Source organism: Myxocyprinus asiaticus, chromosome 24, assembly GCF_019703515.2.
Source record: "Myxocyprinus asiaticus isolate MX2 ecotype Aquarium Trade chromosome 24, UBuf_Myxa_2, whole genome shotgun sequence".
Lineage (NCBI taxonomy): Eukaryota > Metazoa > Chordata > Actinopteri > Cypriniformes > Catostomidae > Myxocyprinus > Myxocyprinus asiaticus.
The window spans coordinates 14,320,711-14,343,800 of NC_059367.1; the positions used below are offsets into that span (position 1 = coordinate 14,320,711).

At 37.0% G+C, this 23,090-nt stretch overlaps 1 protein-coding gene across 1 annotated transcript in view; it reads left to right on the forward strand.

The window, feature by feature from the left end:
• The window catches only part of LOC127415071 (zinc finger protein GLIS1-like), a 129,524-nt gene that overhangs the window by 19,943 nt on the left and 86,491 nt on the right, over positions 1 to 23,090 (forward strand). Inside the window, exon 3 of the mRNA XM_051653560.1 lies at positions 21,503 to 21,692. Within this exon, the coding sequence (XP_051509520.1) occupies positions 21,503 to 21,692 (190 nt within the window). The remainder of the gene's footprint in view (positions 1 to 21,502; positions 21,693 to 23,090) is intronic.

Here is a 23,090-nt window from a genome sequence, read left to right on the forward strand (position 1 = left end):
ACCTACCCTGAATTGGCATTCTTCTTATTGGACAGGTAAGCTTACAAAACTGCAAAGCATGTGAAATATAGTGCATATAAATATCTCGGGCCGCTTTTAAAAAATGCGGTGTCAAGTTACAACTCTGAAGAGGAGAAGTTCTCGATCATGGACGCGATTTTTTTCACCCATCTGTGCTATTTTTAGTTGTTGGTGTATGAAAACATGATGGAATGATACTGGAAACTGGATGTGGATGTGTCTTTAGCATATTTTATCATATCATACCAGTCATAATCAATTCAAGCTTTGCAAAGGAACTTTTATTGAAGGATGAGGCAATTAAAAACACTTGGAAGTGATCACAAAAACCGTGAGTAAACAGTTTCATTAATGAGTATTTCATATGTCACGACTGTGTGATAGTTTATGGTGCTGACACCCTGTTTACACCGGGCGCGTCTGTTGACGCGACACGATCAGGGTCCGAAATTAACACCCGTCAAGTGCCAAATGCACACTCGGCATGTGATTTTTACCTTTCTATCAGTTTGTGTCAGTAAAATAATTTTACATGTTCCAGCTGTCTACACCGGGCACATTGACACTAACTTTCTAAACCGTTTATTTGTGTTGTTGGCAGTGGTAGCACCACCGTGTGCAGCGCAATATGGAATGGATCTGTTTACTGTTGGCGTAGTGTGACATGTCGCAACGGACACTTCCATAGTAAACAGCATCATTGATAATAATGGGTTCTATTGCTTTTGACGTGACTCTCGCGTCCGGTGTAGACAGGGTGTGAGTGTTAACAGTTGTGCTTGAGATGAACAGTTTAATATATAAGAGTGCAATGTGTTGGATGTGCTTTATGTGTAAACCCTGACATTTAGTTTTATAATGTTTTGGTGCTTATTCATTTTCTTCTGATTGAGTTTAAAAAATGGCTCTATTTGAGGGGCTGCACGATGTTAGCCAGTCAGAACAGTGGGCGTTTATGTTGAAGTTTAAAGGAGGAGCTTAGGCCAAAACCGAGCGTTTCAGACAGAGGGCCAGAGACAGGGTGCAAAATGATCATATATTACTAAATTATGACTGTTTAATGAAAAAAAAAAAAAAAAAAACTTTACTAACATTATCAGTGGACCTCAGGGAAGATTATATGACTATAATAAAAGATAATTTCATTACCCCTTAAAAGGAATAGTTCACTCAAATGTAAAAATTCTCTCATCATTTACTCACCCTCATGCCATTCCAGATGTGTATGACTTTCTTTCTTCTGCAGAACACAAATTAAGATTTTTACAAAAAGATTTCTTCGCTCTGTATGTCCATACAATGCAAGTGAATGGTGACCAAAATTTGAAGCTCCAAAAAGCGCATAAAGGCAGCATAAAAACAATCCATACGACTTTAATCCATGTCGTCTGAAGCGATCTAATCGATTTTGGGTGAGAACTGACCAAAATGTAACTAATTTTTTACTGTACATCTTGCCATTTGCAGTCTCTAGGCATGATCAAGATTTCAAGCTCAATTACACTTTCTAGAGCTTAACGCATGCGCAGTGTTAGAGTGCTGATGTCAAGAATTGTTTTGAAAAAGGAGTTACATTTTGGTCTGTTTTCACCCAAAAACGATTGGATCACTTCAGAAGACATGTATTCTGAATACATGTATTACGGATGGAAAAACACAGGCTTCTTTGGTAATGTATTCTGAGAATATACAGTCTTTGTTAGGGACCACTATTCCTGATTCTACCACTGGTAGATGTCTGACGATTGAAGAAAGAAAGAACTGAGAAAGAAAGTCATATGGGTTTTGAACAGTGGCGGGCCATGCATCTAAAATCTTCATGTATTACACCACTGGAATTTTATTGATTACTTTTATGCTGCTTTTATATGCTTTTTGGAGCTTCAAAGTTTTAGTAATTATCCACTTGCATTGTATGGACCTACAGAGCTGAGATATTGTTCTAAATATCTTTGTTTGTGTTCTGCAGAAGAAAGATAGTCATTTTGGGGTAAACTATTCATTTATTTATTTTTAAGCTATTAAAATGATGTTAAAAGCTTATTTCATTACAGGAATGATAAATTAGTGAGTCATTGAGAGAATGAGAGATGGATTCGAAATGTGTGCTTGCAGCTGTTAAGTGTGTTGAGAAGTTAATATTTTAAGTCATTTTTAACTAGATGTGCCACTGTAAAATAAGTGCTTACCTTCATTTTCTCCTCAAAGGTCAGTTTCAAAGTCACAATATGCACATGCATGACCTTGACTGAACAAACAGAAATCTGCATAAAGGAAATACATTTAATATTTTTAGACCAAACCATACCAGCAAAATATGGTCACCTATAGCATAACAACACAAACTACTGTAAAATAACCTGGTTGTAACATGTCATCAAGGCTTATTAGACTTGCTGATAGACAGGCAGTTACATTGAATGCTGACTTGACCACCAGCTGCACTTCTCAAGCGTTTGTGAGGACTGTGGTTGCCAGCTTTCTACAAGCCTTCAAGAGCTCTGAAGCAGGAACCAAGTCAGAAATTGGCTAGCGTATCGTTAGGATATGTACACTGCTGCCTGCCAAAACTCACTCATTTAAGAGCACACAAAAAAGGCTGAAGTAACCTGCAATGGACTGTTTTTTTTTTTTTTTTTAAACCTGTTTACATTAGACATGATGTAAAATGGCAAGAATTCATATCTCACCTTGAATTTTGCTTTTGAAAAAACAATTTTGTTTTTTTGTTTTTCTCGCAAAGGAAACAAATATTTGCATTTCAAAGCCATTTCAGAGTGAAATGAAAAACAGACTCTATGGGTTTGGAGTCTATTTTGGAAAAGTTCTGGGATGAAATGAATATGATTTATAGTTCATAAACGTGTGGCTAATGCCAGGTTGTGTGAAAATGTTGAAGTTAAGTCATGCTTACAGCCCTAAGAGGGAAGAAAGGTCTATATAAAAAAAAAACTAGCTAACTGATTTTCAGTGCTGTTTAGAATACATAATCCAAAGTCCTCAAGAACCAAGAGCTAATTTTTTGAGGGAGCACCAGTGTCAGTCCTGACTCACTTATTAAAAACGTAGTTGTTTGTTATATACAGTATGTACAAAAAGTTTGTTGGTCTGAACTTGACAGCCAGTGATCACCATGTATTTTCATTGTATAGAAAAGGGCAGCTTTGACATGATAAAACCCCCCATTGCATGCCAATTTTGAACAGATGATGATGGGTAGATGATGGCAAATTTGAATTTTATAGCAAATGATCTGCAGAAGGTTCGACTCGATTGTACTGAATAAATTTAGACATGTGAATGGGTGATTTCTGCCACAACAATTTAGACAAACACTTTTAACCACAAAATGATCAAAGATACAAATAATGGTAACACTTTACAATGTGGTATTTGTTGGCATTAGTTAACTACATTAGTTATCACGAACTAACAATGAACAATGCTTTTACAACATTTATTAATCTCAGTCAATGTTAATTTCTACATATACTACTACATTTTTCAATGACAATTTTAATACTAGTTAATGCAATTTGAACTAAAATAAATAAACAATGAACAATTGTATTTTGACAAATTAACATTAATCAAGATTTATAAATGCTGATAAATATCATTGTTCATGGATAGTTTGTTTCCAGTGCATTAACTAATTGTATAAATAGAACCATATTGTAAAGTGTTACCCAAATCATTCTTTGGAAGTTACATTCAAAATCCACATGGCTCAAAAATCTTCGGGGGCATGTAGAGCTCTGGATCAGGAATCGAATCGTAAACTTGTTAGTTGAGCCATAACTCACAGTGTTTTGTTTTAGTGACGTTGTTTACCACATGTAGTAAAGTTAAAAACAGAGAAAATAGCAGGGCCTCTGACCTGCTGAATGCTTATACAGTGAAAATAGGCTTGCTCTTAAAGCACGCTGACGGTGGGCCCTTCTCCACAGCTGGATATGACTCGCTGTCTGCATAAATAGTCCTTAATTTTACACCTTCCTCTTCAAATCCTAAAGCTGGACTAAGATTGAAAGAATTTCCATTAAAATCCCTCCATGATGCCCTGCTTTTTTATGCATACCGCCCCTGTCTCCCTTCTCCTTTTTTGGGTTCGTTGGCCCTGATTCCTCAAACCGGCAGCCAGTGTGTTATTCCTGACCTGGGGCTCCTGTGCTGACTGATGCCCTACCGTCTGTTCTCCTCTCTGGGGACGTCTGTGTTGTGAGGGCCCCGTTTGATGTTTGATGTATATTGTCTAGTGATCTGTCCCCTCTCAGGTTACCAGGGGCCTGAGCGTGACAGGAGTTGGGGGGGGGGTTTAAACGGGGGTCAGTTTAGAGTGATCCTTTGGTTTGTGGGGACTACACTCCACAAAACAAAAAGAGTCAGTGTGATTCATGCCATTAAGAAAACACAGTTTCACAATGAATAAGACACCCTATGCCTTTGAGCATCATACATTATGTCGCTGCTAACTAGTAATACAATTGACATTTTAAAAACTCATCCACGCACGAAAGCCAGAACTTGAAACGACACTTAATGCTCAAGCAAGCCTAATTTTAACTGCAGCATGACTGTTTTGTGAAATGAACATCTCCCGAACAGACATTCAAAAATCATAATTTTTCATATGAATCTATCAAGGAGGTCTATAATACCTGGAAAAATCTATCTAATAATATTTGCGATTTAAATGTCGTTTTCATCAGGGTAAACTGTTATGCTGCGTTCCATTCAAGTTGGATGTGGGATTCCTACTTGATATCTCCGACCATAAATGCATTCCATTCCCCGATATTTGGAAGATGACATTTAAGAAAACAAAACTGCAACACTCCCGTTAGCTTAGCAGAGGTTTGACTCTCATTAGAGATGTCTCCTAGCAACTCAACTGATAAACAATGCTGCAGCGCTAGCATTTGTGCTTCAGGTGTACGATTATCAAAAGAGATTATAATGTTTTATACACCTGTTTCTGCAGGCATTCGTTAAACAAGCTTTAATATCATATAATGTGGAAACAAACTCATTTATCGATATTACTTAATAAAGTGAATGTTTATCACTTGCTTTGTATATCTCCCTGAGTGTTGACATGTTTGTGTGACATCATGCCCCTGCATCTCAGTTGAGAATTTCTGCATGAGCCTACAAGTTGTAATTCTGACTTAAAGATGCATTCCATTGCACTTTTCCTAGTAGGAAGTTGTTAAATCCGACATTCCGAGTTGAATGGAACGCAGCACTACTTTTCAAAACTTGATCTGACACTGAATGCTCAAGCAGCCTAATTTACACTTAGAAAACTCCTGATGTTGCTATAACAATGCAAAAAGCACTTACCAATTTGCTTGAAGTGAAAATCAGTCCTCCTTTCCTGTTTAATAAATTAAGCAATCTCACGGTCATGCAGAACATCTCGTGTTTGTAAATCCATAAGGATCTCTTTCTCAACGGCAATACCAGCAGTGATGACAGCCGACTGTTAGCAAGATCTCGCACTCTTCGCTTTCAAATTACGTACATCACTTAAAGCGTGATTGCGTCACTCAAGGCCAGCTAGAAGGCCTCGACCGGGACATATCCTAAAGATCACACCCACCAAGAACAAATAAATCAATCTGATTGGCTGATGAATCTGACAATCTGACTTCAGTTGCTCATTCATTTGCACTGTTGAGGGATTCTGAAGAAATTCTGAAGGCCTGACGGGTGGAGCTCAAACTCGCGCTGCTTCGGCTAACGAGTGATTTGTGAAACAGTTGTCACACTTTGCTTGTAAGCATCAAGGAATAAATTCTGACTGGATAAGCTTCATTTTTCTCTATTTGTTTGTAGATTAAGAGTGGAAAGCGATTAAAAATACTTAGGCAAAAAGGTGATTGAGAATGAAAGGATGAAAAATATTTATTTATTTGGCATGTTAGGCCAGCAGAGAAGGCTTTGCTGGCCCTGAGAAATCGCCACTGGTTTTAAACTACATAAGGGTCAGAAAATAATGACGGAAATTACATTTTTCATCACTTTAAACAGTGACCATTGACCATGCTTACATGCACAAGAATATTCTGATTTTATTCTGAATTTGATCACATTCCCATTATGAAAGTCATGTAAATATGTTAAGCTAGTTGCAATATCACTAAATTATGGTTCCTAGAAATCCGAATAACCTAGTGTAAAAACATCCATTGGAAAATAATATTCATCTACTTATATTTGTCCAGATGAAAGTAATTCTGGTTGTTACAAGACACAGACTGCAGTAAAAAGCCGAGCGACTAAAAAAAAAAAAAAACGAATTTTGGAGTGAGGAGGGAACAGATCTTTTATTTTATTTCATTTTTTTTTACAAAAAGTTAATAAATATATAGACAGATGCAAACATCTTAACAGTCTCATAAGCTACATTTATAATTTATATAATATGTTTAATATCTTTATAATATGTATACAATTATAATATGTTGCACTCTTGCTTTTTAATGTGCAGAATGACAAAAAATGCATTGTAATAAATGACGAGGGTGAGCATGTCTAGTATTTCCAAAATAAATAATGTATGTCTCAGTTTATTCTGGATGTGCTGTACTATATACAAGAATATTTAAATATCAGTGAAGCATGCAAACATAATTTTCGAAATAACTAAAATAAAGGCTTAACCAGATACTTAAATAAAATAAAAAAAATGATGTGCATGAAAACATGGTCATTGATTTGAACTCTCTCTGATGCAGTGTTCATATGAGAGAGATTCAAGAGTCAGTATGAACTTAATTTTGACGTTTATTTTTATGTTCATGGCTTGAATTACTTTATTGTGTCCTTCAAAGGCTGAAACAATCTTAGCCATGCTCATAATGCTTGACTGAGAGAGAGCTTTATAGAGACTAAGTTAGTTCACCATTGCGAAGGGAAGCGGAGTGCAGCCAGCACCGTCATCTGCTGTGAATTTGCAGATAACTTTTGTTTGGGGATATCAGTAGGGATTATGTTCTTGTTTCGACTTGAACTGGTCATCTCAGCACAATGTAATAGGAATGAGTGGGGCTTAAAGTGGGGGGTTTGAAATGGGAAACATGAAACAAGATGAATAACCAAATAAAAATAAAAGTCTTCCTTTTTAGAGAAACGTGGGGCCAAGTCATTTCCTAATCACCCAAGACTACTTACTACCTAGTGTGCGAGTCTGGTAGTAACATTTTATCCCATTCGCTGCCAGAGACTTTTTATACCAAATGTACCAATTATACAGAACGCTTTGAACGTCTGCTTCTGAAAGAAAGGTTCCATTATTTTTCCTCCACTGAAACAACCATAACAAAAATAGGAAATTAAATATGATTCTCTGTTGGGTCCATCATGTAACTGTCTGGTTTTCCACTGTCTAATAACAACTGTTCCCTTAGAGAATTGCAGGCAGCACTACACTGCATAGATAACGGAATAATTATTTTCAAATGTTGTTCTGTTTAATTATGACTCAATTACAGCCTCTTAAAAGCAACCTCTCGTTGTCAAGGGGGTTCCGAAAACATTCCTTGCCGCTCACAGTACTTCACAATTATCTATATTGTATTCACTGCCAGTCAAACATTTGGAGACACCACTCATTCTTTAGTATTATCAGTTTAGAATAATACCAAAGCCATCAAAATATACAATGAAATAACACAAATGGAACTATGGTGTTTTTATGGTGACAAAATAAAGTTACACAAATCAAATCAATTTTATATTATAGTCACCCTTTGTCTTTACCATAGCTCTGCACATAAGTTCTTGAGCTAAACTCTGTGCTACTGAAATTCGATCCACTGCCCCCACTGACCAAAGTGAGATGTGCTGTTGAACATATGGGCAAGTTTCAGAGTGAAATGTCCATAGAGGGGCGCCAAAAGCAAGTTGTAAAGCGAGTTGTTTTTAGTTGTAAATTATGTAATTCAGTAAAGAGGAATGTATATTTTATTTACTCTACCCCCAAACCCCATCCTTAAACCAAAGCGTCAATGGAGTAAAAATGTAATCTTAGATGGAAAACTAAAAATCCCATTTGATTATGCAAACAAAAAATTAAAATTGTGTCATTATTAACTCGCAAGCTGACAACCTTTAGTCTTTCATCGTATGGGGTAAAAAAGCGTTTTCATTTTTGGGTGAACTAACCCTGCTAGCATTAGCCTTTAGTGTGTCCAAACTTTTGACTGGTATTATATATTCATGAATTACATTTTGTTTAACCAAGTTCATGTTAATCCTAGACTATCAAACTCTTTAGCGTTCAGGCAAGTGTAATAGTGGATGTATATGTATAGGACAGGATAGGTGGATGTATGATGGGTGATATACTCTGCCTTGCAAGGTTACTCTCATGTTTGTGGATGAATTTGGCCACTGTCATTTGAGTGGCATTTCCTGTTATCTGCATTCAATCGAATTCTCTCACAGATTCAGCTTGCTTGTAAATATTGGAAGCAGCAAAATGGGAACTCTGTACTCACCAACGTGGGCCAATACGGTTGCGTATAGAGCGTGTATTTGGTGAAAGGACGGCCATTGCAGTCAAGACCCACATTGGTGGATTTGTGTCACTGCAAGAGCAGAGTGAAGAATTTGTATTTTGTTAATTTGCCTTTTATTTTCAGTTACTGAAAATGAACTAGGCTAATATGATGGCTAAAAGTGTAATGTAAAGCCCCCTCCGTCATATATTTATTTGACATGGCGTGCTGCTCGCTGACCATTAGCTGTAACAGCTAAGGAATGCACCAAATGAAAATATTAGCCTTGACTCATACAATTGAGGAATTTGTGCTTAGAACATTGGATACCTAACAAAACAGCATTTCACTTTTAATTACAAAGGCTAGTTTTTATAAGAGGGATTATGCGAGAACTGTATTATTAAGTCACAACCCTGACAACCTGATTTAATGTGAAAGGATATTTTATAAATTGAATTAATTTCACATAAGCTTCACAGGGAATACAAGAATATTTAAATATGACTTCTGAGGGCAAACAGAGAAACTGAAGCATTTTGTTCTAGAGGAAAGCTCTATTTCTGTTCAAACACGGGATGTTTATTTTGTCATAACAGATTTATATACTGTGGTTATTGTAAGCACTGACTTTAGAATGGAAGACAAATACACCAACGCATACAGACACAAAAATTAAGTTTCGACATGCATGTATACACAGACTGTCACATGTTTGCTTGAGTTGATAAACACACTGGCACATTTACACAAATGTTTTTTAAAGGGATAGTTCATCCAAAAATGAAAATTCTGTCATTATTTACTCTTATTGTTCCAAACCTGTATGACTTTCTTTTGTCCATAGAACAGTCACCATTCACTTTCATTGTGTGAAAAAAAGATGCAATGAAAGTGATTGGTGACTGAGTCTAACATTCTGCCTAACATCTTTGGAGGAAAGAAAGATGATTTTGGAACAACATGAGTGTGAATAAATAAAGTAAGTCAACAAGTAAATACAGAATTTGGGTGAACTATCCCTTTAAATCTAAACTGAATAAAGTAAACTAACATAATAAAGAAAAACAATGCAACAAGTTTCAGTGCGGTAATATCACAGGACCTCAGAGGTCCCAGAGTTCTTCTGTTTTAACAGAGCCCCAAAGAGCCGTCAGGATACCATAAAAGCCAGAACAGCAGCCTGATGAGGAACCCTGAGTTTTAATGTTAAAGCTGTACATTTTTACTACACAAGACACAGGAATGTACTGCAGCCCCACACTACTGATGCTTTTTACATTGTAATCACCCCAGTATTTCACAGTCTATAGACTTCAGTGGGCCTGATGTAAAATTGTTTCCAGTAACCTCACCCTGTGCTTAGACCATAAAATGAGAATGCCATTTATGAACCCATTTCATATTACTATTCATTGTAAAACAACCTTCTTGTTCTATTTTACAGTGTGCTATTTTTTTAAGAGAGCTGATGTGATTTAGTTCTTCTGGTGTGGATTGATGCTTCCTGAGACAGTGCAGGCTGATTGCTCTTTGAAGCCAGTGCCTCTTCGGACTATAGACATGTCACTAAGTCACATTGGTCTAAATTACAATTTAAAATTTTTCTTTTTTTTATGTGAGTGGTGCTTGCCCATGCAAAAATCACTGCCACCATGCCAGGGATTTATGAGTGGTTTCCAGGAAGTTCCTATGTGGTTGCTAAGGTGGTCTGAGTGATTTTTAGCATATTACAATGTAGTTGTATTCTGGGATGTTACTCACTGGCACAAGCCTAACCCCAAGTTTCTATTCTAGTCAATAGATATGGTTTGGATTCCTCCTCCAATGTAAATCTATTGGATTTTTGTTTTCTTTTTTTTCCTCTCCATTTTATTATTCAGCAGGCATACCTCTGATCGCTTAGAAAAGTCTGTATTAGCAAAAGCAGTGCAGAAATATAGATTTGGCACAAATAGTTTTGTGCCAAAGTTTAAAGGGTTAGTTCACCCAAAGATTACAATTATCTCATCATTTTCTCACCCTCATGCCCAGATGTGTATGACTTTCTTTCTTCTGCTGAACCCAAAGACAGTCTTTAGAAGAATATCTCAGCTCTGTAGGCCCATAAAATGCAAGTGAATGATGACCAGAACTCCAAAAGCTAAAAATGTGTTACATTTTGGTCTGTTCTCACCCAAAATCAATTCGATTGCTTCAGAAGACATGGATTAAAGTAGTATGGATTACTTTTATGCTGCCTTTATGTGCTTTTTGGAACTTCAAAGTTTTGGAGCTACAGAGCTGAAATATTCTTCTAAAAATCTTTGTTTGTGTTCAGCAGAAGAAAGAAAGTCACACATCTGGGATGGTATGAGGGTGAGTAAATGATGAGAGAATTTTCTAGCACATTAATTGTGTTAATGGCTTGTTAAAATCACTAACCCCAAGTATGAGCAGAAGTAATAGTAAAATTATGTGACAGTGGCGACATTTATGTAAAATTATATTATAATATAATTATCTAAAAGCGAGTTAAATGTTCTCTCAAACAGATGAGACATACACCTTAAACCTAACTGATAGTGTCATAAAAAGCAAATCTGAGATTAAAAAACCATTGAGTTTTTTAAGGTTGATTCTCTAAAACAAAACCTACCTCCCTACCCTAAACCTTAAACCTAACCAATAGTGTCATGAAGGCAGATGTGATATGAAAAACGCATTTGATAAAGCAACCACATAATTTTATGGTGTTTCTATGACATGTTTGTCTCCTTTGCATCGCAAGTGCAACACTCTTATCAGTTGAGCTACCGTGCAATGTAATCACACTTGAACAAGCTTGTAAATGTAGTCCTTATGTATTTAATGCAAAATGAAAATGTTTTGGCTGAAAAGTAAGGTTGCCACCTTCCAAATTGAAAAATACAGGACACCCCCTCTGACTGGACGACCTGAAACTTGTGATTTGTGTGAAAGTGAATAAAAGCTATTTTTGTTGTAGCACCTCTGTGTTTACAGATCACCAGGAAACTGCCGGAATGCATACAAATATTTTTTTTTAAATGTAGGTATAGTAACACAACTTGCCTGAGCAACACCACTAACATGGGCTCATCTCAAAGACCTAGACCTCTCTGTGAATCTTCCTTGCTTTAGTGAAACCACTTTAAGAGCCATAATGTAATGATAATTGTCGTAGGCCAATCATTTTTTATTTATTTATTTTTTGATAATGTTGATGGTAATTAAGATCTGATAGAAGATTTCTGCTGATGATGATGATGATTATTACAGCAGCAAGGAGAATTACTACGATGTTTCTGCAAAGGATGTCCTGAATTCTTTTGGTTTTTAAATGTTTTACAGGTCAGTTCGATTAATTTGTACTGTACGACATGATCTAGTTGCATTGTACCTTATTTGATCTGAGATGAAAGGGTATTCATCATGAACTAAGTCACCAATCCAAGGGCATAGATTTGGCCTGAACATTGAGGGGGTTGTAGCGTGAAGCATTTACCCATGTATTCATTGATCATGGTACAAATAATGAGGGGGTTGTACTTGAAAAGTGTGGGGGGGGGGGGGAATTGACCTCCTCCAACCCCCCCAGCACCCCCCCCACCCCCCGCCCAAAAAAATCTATGCCCCTGCACCAACACCATCCCTGGCACAATGGCCACAGCTCTGCCAGGTTATACAGTACCACCCTGACCCAGCCTCACCCACCGCTTACTGGAAACCAGAGCGATGGTGGTCCAAATCCACCCACATCAATCCACAGAGGACAGACTCGCAGGCTCCTCCAGTGACAGACAGTCACCAGCAGGTGGTGGCATGCCCAAGTGGAATCTAGTAATTATAATAAAGGTATGGAAAAAAACACTGGCCGTGATGTTTGGAAACACTTCAAGAAGTCATTGGCAGTGATCACAGTCAGGACTGATTATCTGAGTCCTGATCGTTTCTGTCTTTGCTAGGTGTGTGTGTGTGTGTGTGTGTGTGTGTGTGTGTGTACATGGGTTTGTAAATGAGTGTGCGCCACCATGGTCTGGAAATGGCCGTGCATCACTTTAATCACTGAGCCTTGATTTATAAGATTCCCTTGTCCAAGCATGCGGTTAAGTCATTGGACCGTAGGAGTGGTGCAGGCACTGTTTGGTATTTGTTTGTGTTTAGTAGTCTGCAGTCAGTTTCGGACTGTTTTAGGAGCTGAGGCTCTGATGAAACCAGCAGCCAGCTGCATCTGTCCCTCTCAGTACTCATGAGTAAATCATTCTTCTTTATTTGTGTCTGCGCTAATGAGCTAATTAACTCTTCTGTAGATTCCAATGGCGTTTGCTGTCAAACCTAGTGCAGCAACACACCATTTTCGAATTTGAATGCAACTGAGATTTCAGATGAGGAAGACTATCAGGGAATAGCGAATGAAATAATTTTTTGATATATTAAAATATATTTAGTTACTTTTTGACATATTAGTTCACCTTTTTAAAGGGTTAGTTCACCCATAAATGTAAATTCTCTCATCATTTACTAACCCTCATGCCATCCCACATGTGTATGACTTCCTTGCTTCTGCAGAAAACAAAGAAAGAATTTTCAGAAGACAATTTCAGCTCTTTAGGTCCTTACAATGCAAGTGAATGGTGACCAGACCTTTGAAGCTCCAAAAATCACATAAAGGCCACATAAAAGTATATAAAAGTATATATCCATAAAACTCCAGTGGTTACATCCATATCTTCAGAAGTGATATGATAGGTGTGGGTTAGGAAAAGATCCTTTTTTACCATAAAAGTGAAAGTGGAGATTTATTGTAAAAAAGGACTTAAATATTTATCTGTTTCTCACCCACATTTGTCATATCACTTCTGATATGGATGTAACCACTGTAGTCTTATGGATTATTTTTATGTGGCTTTTATGTGCTTTTTGTAGCTTCAAAGTTCTGGTCACCATTCTCTTGCATTACAAGGACCAACAGAGCTGAAATATTCTTCCAAAAATTCTTTCTTTGTTTTCTGCAGAAGAAAGAAAGTCATACACATCTGGGATGGCATGAGGGTGAGTAAATGATGAGACAATTTTCATTTTTGGGTGAACACTCCCTTTAATGTTGAATGAAAAATATATTAAGTTAAATAAAAAATAAAATAAAATAATAAAATACAAATAAAAAAATCCTTAGAAGTGAAACTCCATGATTTATCTTTATACATAAACTGCCATAACAAACCAATTTCATCCTCATGAAAAATCTCATGTTTGGTGGTGCCAATAATCCAGCAAAAAAAAAAAAAAAGAGTCATTTCAGTCCCTCGTAATTTAATCAAGTGTTTTATCATGATCTTACAAGACCGTGCACCTGTTTAAGGGAACCTTTCCCCAGACTTTATTTTTCATTTTGTTATACCCTCAGGTTTTCAATCAAATCTTCATTACTAAGCAAACAAATAAGTTCCGGGTCTGCGTGGAGACACAAATATAGACATGAGTTATGAGATTTAAACATGGAAAAAAATTATTATATGTAATGCACAACATCTGAACAGGACACTATAGTTATGTTGAAGAGCACAAGAGAATCCAGTATAAGCCCACTGATTAGGCGTCTGCTGACCTTTTCTCTTAGAATAAAAGAGAAAGAGAGGGAGAGTGGCATATGGTGGACTTCTAAAATGATTATTAAAATATTTATACTGTATGTTTTTAAAGATTTTCTACATTACTTAAAAACTATTAAAAAATGTATAGATCATGGTATGGATGTTGATTGGCCAATAGCTGTGCTTTATTCACAAAAGAAGTACACATGACCTCTTCACCGAGCTACTATTTGTATCATTACACAGCATATGAATATACTGAATATACAGAGGTGCAGCTTTAATTTAACCAAGTTAAGTGCTCACCAAAATCCGGCTCACTCACAGACTGTCATGTTCATTTTGATTTGGATGTGATAAGTAATAATGTCCATCCATTTCCACCAGTTTGACAGATGAAGGCCAATTCACTGCCTCATCTCACGTGACTTTTCGCTTGTAGTTTGTATATCCTGTATCCATATTTTGGATCGAGAATGTGGTGAGCTCAAGAGAGAGAAAAGAGACGCCTTGCTCTGAAACTTTATCCACTGGTTTCACTGTGAACAGTGAGACTTTAGAAAAATGAGTGCTTTACACACTATTTGATCTTATATTTTGTTATATTTGTTATGTTTTTGTACTGTCAATTATTTTGTCATCTGATTTTTTTCTGAGAAACTGCCCCTGAGATAGAAAGGGTGAAGAAAGAGGAGAGAAGCATGAAGGGTAAACAAAAAGACAGTGAGGAAAGCAGAGAGATGAAATTAGGCAATGAGGCAGAAAAAGACAAAAGATGAGAGAATAGGAAGAGTGTCAGAGAGTTAGCTGATCGTTATTAACTGGATAAGTGCTGATGCCATGATTTATGGCGCTAAAGTGGCCAGAGTAGAAATGTCACAGCACATTTCCAGACACATCTATCTTGCGGTTTTGGCAGATTGTTGTTTAGTGTGCTCAATGTTTGACACACATTAGAGTTGATACACACATACAGTACATGCGCTGGCATATACGCCCATATGAACGCCCCCTCTCGTCCTTTCCCTGAAGCCACCTCTTGTGCTACAGTATTCCTGCTAACACATGTCTTCAGACATCTGCTTTCCATTGCCAGCATCTCTGAAGACTTGAAAACATTAAATGCTGGCACAAGCTCGGTCTCGCTCCAACACTTAATGCTGCACTTAGGTGACTTGAAAGGCAAGAGGCGAGAATTGTAGAAAATAAAGTGTCACCGAAATAAAAAATCACCTGCGATTACCACCAATTACATTTAATAATGCCTGACCCATCTGCTGATCAGATGCACAGAGAGTCCACGTGGTCCAGTGGTGGGGTTATGGGTAGGGGGTTATGCTGTATTCTCTCCAACTGTACGGTACTGTACTGTAAAGAAAGCTTTGAAATCCAAAATGAATTTACTTTAATTCGCTACTTGAGCACAACAGGCTCACCAACAAGATGAGGTGAATCAAATACACAAGAGAATCAGTGTAGTTGTGCAGTGGCATAGCATTTTGTGCCATGGTGCTAATGTGGGTGGCGTGAGTTCAAATCCGGCTTGTGATATTTTCAGATCCTGTTTCCTCTTCACTGTTTTAACACAAAAGGCATTTATGTGACCCTTGTAGTAAATTTGCAGATGTGTCCATTAGGCTTGGGATCGATGCCTTTTTCACGCATCGATAATCGGAAGATATTCCAGATGATTATCGCTATATATCTGATATAAATTTTTCAGATATAAATAGGGCCACCCGTTGCACAATAGTCTTTGTCTTTTCAAACATGTTTCTCAACACAACTTTGGTAAAGTGTGGGCGGCAAGGTAACTTAAAGGGGGTCGCACAGCAGACGCGTCTCACCGATGACATAGCGAATTCTAAAATCGAAACAATTATTTTCTATGAAAGTATGTACGCACACCGCAGGCTCGATGTCTCTCGAGGCTGCTCGAAAATCTGCAGCGCCACGGAGCATAACTCGCATAGTTTTCCATTAATTTCGACCCAAATCATTATCAAAGGACAAAGATTATTTACACTAGCCATCAGTGGAAGCATGGATGAAACCTCTTCAAAGCTACATACAGAGAAATAGCATAATAATTTCTAATTGTTTAGTTTGTGCAGTTAAAACTGTTTTATACAATAACCTGCAAACTCATCAGCATCACTTTTGATTCTTGAAGAAGTACAAAAACCTTCATAACTTTTGTGTGTATGCGTCCTATTCAAGGAGCTCTAAAATACCGGTCCTGTGTTGTGATACCTGTGCCTTGCGACCTGCTTCAGTAAATGTTATATCACACCCTTGTGGTCTCCCAACGCTCTTATGCCAGACATTCAACAGAAGCCCAACTGAGTGAATTGGAAAGCACAAAAATTAAGCTTCTAATTTAAATGTTGGCTAATGTTAATATATAGATGCCTCAAAATATATTTAGATAAAGTAACGTGTCAATCAGTAATCGATATATCAATATTTTATGACATGCCTAGTGCCCATATACTGTACAAGTGCAGCAGTGTCAGAAAATAACTTTTGTATAAGGGGCAATATTTGCCCTGTGGAGTTGATTTTAAGGGTTATTTTTTACTAATACGAGGGCATCATTTTTTTCTGAAGATTTTTCTGACCAAACACACAGTGTCCCTTTCATTTATGTCAAATGTCTCAAAACCATACCAAACTGCTTAGGTAGAGATTACAATACAATACAATTTACATCAAAGGTTAGATTCATTCATGCATTCATTTCAGGGCATTTTTTGCTGTCTAATTTTAAATATTTGGGTCATTTTTGCAACCTGGTCTCATAGGATCACGTTGCTATAACCACATTTTTGCTAAATGATTTTTACATGTTCATTGTATCGCAGCAGTTCCCTGGTGGAATACACTAGACTAGAGGTGCTTAAACAACAACTATGTAAAACGGCAGATTATCAGTTTATAAACTTTTCCTCACACAATGCTATCTTATGATATCTAAACACTTTTACTATAGCTACATGACTTGTAAGGCGATACAGTATTTAGCATTTGCATAACGTTTGACTTCTGCTACAAAATGATGTGGTGTATTCAGTAATTGTATTTTTTTGGCCCAAATCTGGCCCAAAAGTTGTTGAGCGAGGGGGGGTTTGGGTGCGTCACTGTCCTTTTCTGCATATCGCTGCCCCCTTCGGCATATTGCGGCGCCATTTTGTGCCCCGTTCTGCATAATGCGGTGGCCCATTTGGCCCCGTTTCGTGGTCGGCCCTTCTGGAAAAGTCCCGGTTCTCCCGATGGCCAGTCCGCCCCTGTCATGAACCATGTAGTATCCTTTTGCAAAAATGTTGCCACAGTCACATAATTTTTATGATATCAATCTCTGTTTTTGTCACTTTGCCAACATGGGTTGGTTTGCCATTTTACATTTATGCATATGGCAGATGCTTTTATTCAAAACAATGTGCATTCAAGACATTCATTTTATCAGCGTGTGTTTCGCAGGATCTGAAGCCATTTGAACCCACCACCTTGGTGTTGCTAGCGCCATGCTCTACCAGTTCAGCTACAAGAACACCATGAAAACAGCTTTGATGTATGAAAACAGCTTTGTTATTTGCTCAGAGTCCAAATCCGTTCTTCTTCTGTATGTGTTAAACAATCGAGTGACAATGGAAGTGTTTTTCTCCCTCTGTTCTGTTTTTGGATGTGATCTATGTTCTTGTTCTTGTGTTTTTGTGAATGAGGCCAGCAAATCAGCCTGGTCTTCATCACAGAGCTCTGATTTGCCCTCAGGTGTTACTGGCACTGCACATCAGTGATCTATAAGATTGTCATTCCTAATGGCTCCTGAATGCTTGCAAGCCTGCTCCGTCCTTTACCCTAACTTGCATTTGGTCGTGGATGAGAGGTGAGAAAACCCTTTTGGACAGAACTGTGGAGAAACATCCTCTCTATATTCTGTCTGCTATCCAGATACTGATTAGAGCCAGCCTGTTGGAACTATCCTCCTTAGTTTGATTTCTCTGTGTGTGATGCAGGTGTGAAGTTTTGGAAAGAATCTCTTTTTCAGGTTTCTTTGATCGATATAAAGGCTTCTTGTGACATACTGTATCATTTCTAAGACTTGACCTAGCGGTAGGCACACATTCTCAAGAGACATGTGGTGCTCATGCAGGAGACACAGGTTTGAATCTGTTAATAATCTGTGGGTTTTACAACTGTTTGAGCATTAGTGCATTCAAACCGCTTTTCCTTTCTCCATCTTTTATCCCTGTTTTCACAACTGGAGCTTTCTGGGACTTCCTCATTTTGACCAAAAACCAATGCACAATGCCATACCCAAAACTGGATTCTCATAGCATATTCAGTTTTCCAAATGTGGAGAAGAGACTCGCCGTGACTAATTCTGTTAATGTAGCAAAGCATTGTATTCTAAACCTCTGCCATAATTCTCTCCATATTTTAAAGCAAGGCTTTTAGTGCAGACTTGGATCTGAATTGATGTAACTTGGCAGCACTTTTTTGGAGTTGGACAATGATATGCTAAGAGAGGAATAAGGAGTGTGAAGAATTCTGATGTCAAGAATTTTTGATGCAGAGCCATTTGCCTACTCCTTTGCAGGTTGTATGTGCAAATTCCACTGTTGCCCAAGAGTGATGATTGGGGAGGCACATCTAAACTTCAATCATCACCCTTCATAGTAGTTTCACTATTCATAATGTTTTGAGTTTAATAAATAACACCTCAGAGCTACACCTGTTGTTTCGAAATCCATTTTTGTGCCTTTTACCCCTCAAGATTCCTCGAATTAGCTGTTCCTGGGGCTAAAGAGACAACAAAACTGCTTTCACAAGCTGCCATTAGAGGCTAAAATTCAAAGAATCGTGTCCCAGAGATGATATTGGGCAATTCTGAAAATCTGTAGAACAGATCTGTGTTGAACATTCCTGTGGCTTCTGGCTGTATTCTCTCTGCACCTCAAATCAGCAGTATAGTTTACCTCCACTTGACTTTGTGGCATTTTGAAGGCTTCTTGTGTAACAGATTATCAGTTTCACATCAAAAATAGATTTGAAATATAGAATTTCCACTTAAAATAAGGGCACAGCATTATGGAGTACTAACAGACACAAGAACATTAGACGGTTTTTGTGTAAAACAAACTATTCCAACATCAATGACTCCAGATGAAGCAAGAGAACTTTGGCTTTTGCTCAGCGAGCGGTGATGTTATACACAAACACAGTTTGACATTCCAACTGTGGGATTGTTAAGCCAAGAAAAAATTATCCAAGATTTAATAAACAACCATTATTGTTCTTTGAATACTAGAATGAATGTGAAAAAGTGTGTTCCTTCTGTTTATAGAGTTGAGTGGATCCAGCATTTGCTTCACAGGAACTGCGTGTCTTATGACCTTGTGATTGCTCCACCTCTCTCTCTCTCTCTCTCTCTCTCTCTCTCTCTCTCTCTCTCATTTCTTCTTGCCTCTGAACACTTATTTCTTTGTTTCCCTTGTATTTTTGTTTAAAGTTGTGATTACTTGTCACTCTTATTCTGTTTACTTGCAAACAAAGCCCCTTTGATTTCCCTTACCTCGCTTGTCTTTGGTTTGGCTTTGTTCAAATATTTTTTTTTTTTAATCAAACCTCATTGGGTGTTACATTAAAAATATCATCATAGTGAGCAAATTAGATTTCTGAAATTAAGTTAGGAACACTTAAAATAAGATACGGTCACCCACACTGGAGTCAAAAAAGTGTCGAATTTCCTTAAAGGAAATATTTTCAAACATGGTGTAACATAATTATTTTGAGCTGCACTGTGTCACACTTTGTTTATTTTGATGAGATTTGCTACACTTGGTTTAAGAGTTCTCTTTGTGCAATGACACAGCATTAAGAGGATGTAAAAACTGACCCAGTGTGCTCAAAGATCCCTGTTTTGGCTTATTCTGTTGGGAAGATGTTTTCCTGGAAAGTGTCTTGGCAAGCATGATTTCATCAATCTCTTAGACACCAAAAGTATCTGGCTATGTTCATATTTCAGCATGGAATACTGGCTTACTGATAATGATACTGAATATGGCAGTATCTCAGTATATTGCATGATTAATTCATCGATTGTCATCTAGTTATTATATTGGAAATAATAATAGAAAATTATTATCTGACATTTTTAATTTCATTCTTGTTTTCCGATCAGATAATGAATAAAGAAAGAGATCTAAAAAATTGTAGTTGATATAATTTGTTGTTCATTTGCCACATTGAAAATGGAAAGTCAAGGCGCTTTGCATTATGTAATAAAGTACCCAGTGCAGTATGTTTTTTGTATACTGCATATTCTGGCAAATTTAGCTGGTCATCCATATTCTATGCATACTGTGCACAGTATACATACTAAATACTGCAGAAATATATTAATAATATGCTATTACAAACACAACCTCTGTTTCATTGCAATGGCATCTAATTTGTCTTGTTTTGACATGCATTTTTATGATTTTTAATCTTTGTTTTAAAAAAAATTGGCTTTTAAATGTAATCAAAATATCTTTGGTTGTGATGTGGCTCAAAGTATTGTAAATGATAGGGATGCACCGATGTATCGGCTTCCAATATTTATCGGCCAATTATTCACCAAATCAAAACCACGAAAATGCTGATATGAAAAAACAATGGTTTATTTATAATTAATTAGTAACACACTCTGTAAAAACTCTGTGAATTCAAATGCACAATACAGAAATAATAATATACAAAATATCTAGAAGGGCTTGCTCTAATTCTTATGTTAATGTGGAAAAATCACTTTGACTTCTGAGATATAATGCTGCATGATTGATTGAATTAAGATTGAAATTGCAACATGGCTTTAAGTGATTACTAAACCTGAAAAGCCTGCATTTTACACCGCAAAAACAGAAGTGCAGAAATGTTTTAAAAGTACAAAATAACTTTTTTCATATCTATCATCATATTTAGTAACTTTTAAAAAAAATATTTTTATCTTCTATTTATCTTTCACTGTGGCTTTTTTTCATTTTTTATTTTGGCCTGATATGTGTTCAACAGATCCAATTTTCAATGGAGATTATTTATAGTTAGAACAGTGAGAAAGCTTTTGTACCTCTTTGTGCATTCTTTAAGCATTCCTGAGTAAAACAGTGATCTGATGACAAAATAAAGTTAGTTGCAAAATATTGATAACTATATCAGTATCGGCCTATAGGTTTTTTGTTAAAATCGTTATTAATCGGTATCGGTACTGTCGACCAAAAAAATGTAATAACGGTGCATACTGAGTAAATGTTCAATCAAAAAATAGACAGATGGTTTAAAAATTTGCAGTTGCTACTGGATTGTTAGTATACCAATTGTATTTCTCACCTGTTTCAGTGAATGGAGGATGTATCTCATTCTGTTCAGAGAAGGAGTGCGCTGCTGAGTTAATAGGAGAAGATAGAACCTCACTTCGCTGTGGACAGAACCTACCAGTTCAGTCTGGAGCTCAGTATCATCACAGCACCCACTGTGAACAGCCCACACAGAATCTCCACCTGCAGGAAAGCCCCCATCAAGATGCCAGGTAAGACTTCCTAGCACATTTCCACACATCTTACTCAAAATGGTCTTGGATCAACATTCCTATCAAATAAATATAGTCTTATTCCTACCCTAACCCTAAAATCAAAATTGATTGGTAAGACTGTTGGGTAACACTTTACAATAAGGTTCTATTTCTTAACATTAGTAAATGCATTAGGTATCAATGAACAATATATTTTTACAGCATCTATTAATCTTGGTTAAATGTTCAGTTATAAAAATAAAAATGATTCATTGCTAGTTCATGTTAGTTTGTAATGCATAAACTAATGTAAACAAGTGCAATTTTTTTTTTTTTATATTTATTTATGAGTATATTTTGAAATAAACATTTACCAAGATTAATTTTTAGCAGTAGCACCACATTTTGAGGTTAGCTCCGTTGGTGCTACTGCTAACCCCCTTTAAAAATTACAAGTGTTAAACATTACTTAACCTAGGGTTAAAAATGACTTTGGCAAAATTATTGTTCAATGTATTATCCTTGTCAAGGCATTTTATGTGACTGGCAGACATTGTTATGAGGAACATCACAAGAACTTTATCGTATACAAGAGCCAACAATATTCACAATACCGAAATTCTGAGTTTGCTTAAGTATTACAAAAAATAGAGCAGAAGTTAAAATACAGAAGAGTAGAGAAAAGAGAGAACAAGAAAAATGATATTTTTTAAATATTACATACAGGAAATGCCTTTGTTTATGGTTATGTTTTAGTAAAAAGGGATAGTTCACCCAAAAATGAGAATTCTGTCATCATTTACTCACCTTCATGTTGTCTCAAACCTGTGACTTTCTTTCACAAAACAAAAGGTGTTTGGAAGAATGTTTGCCTAAAGGCGGCCGCACACTGGACGAGAAGCGCTAGGACACGGCACAGGTATTAAACACAGGGCACGTCGATGTGGTTCAGGTGGCAGACAGTACTTCTTGAAGAATAAACAAGGCTAAATAATGTATGTCCATTTATAATGATTTGGGTTGAATTTAATGGAAAATATGCAAGTTGCGCTCCATGGCGCGGCAGAAATGTGAGCAGCCTCCGGAGTCATATGTGGGCACCGCCGATGGACGCCGAACGGCGGCGATGTGCGTATATTCATAGAAAACAGTTGTTTCTAATTTTAGAACGTGCCATGTCATCCGCTAGACGCGACCCGTTACATTTACTTTCGTCACATCTTTTTTCCATACAATGAAAGGGAATGGTGACTGAGGCTGTCATTCTGCCTAACATCTCTTTCTGTGTTCCATGGAAAAAAGAAAGTCATACAGGTTTGTGAAAACATGAGCATGAGTAAAAATGACATTTTTTCATTTTTTGGGCGAACTATCCCTGTAAGAGCTTGCAGAGGGTTGTCATTAAAAGACAGAAAA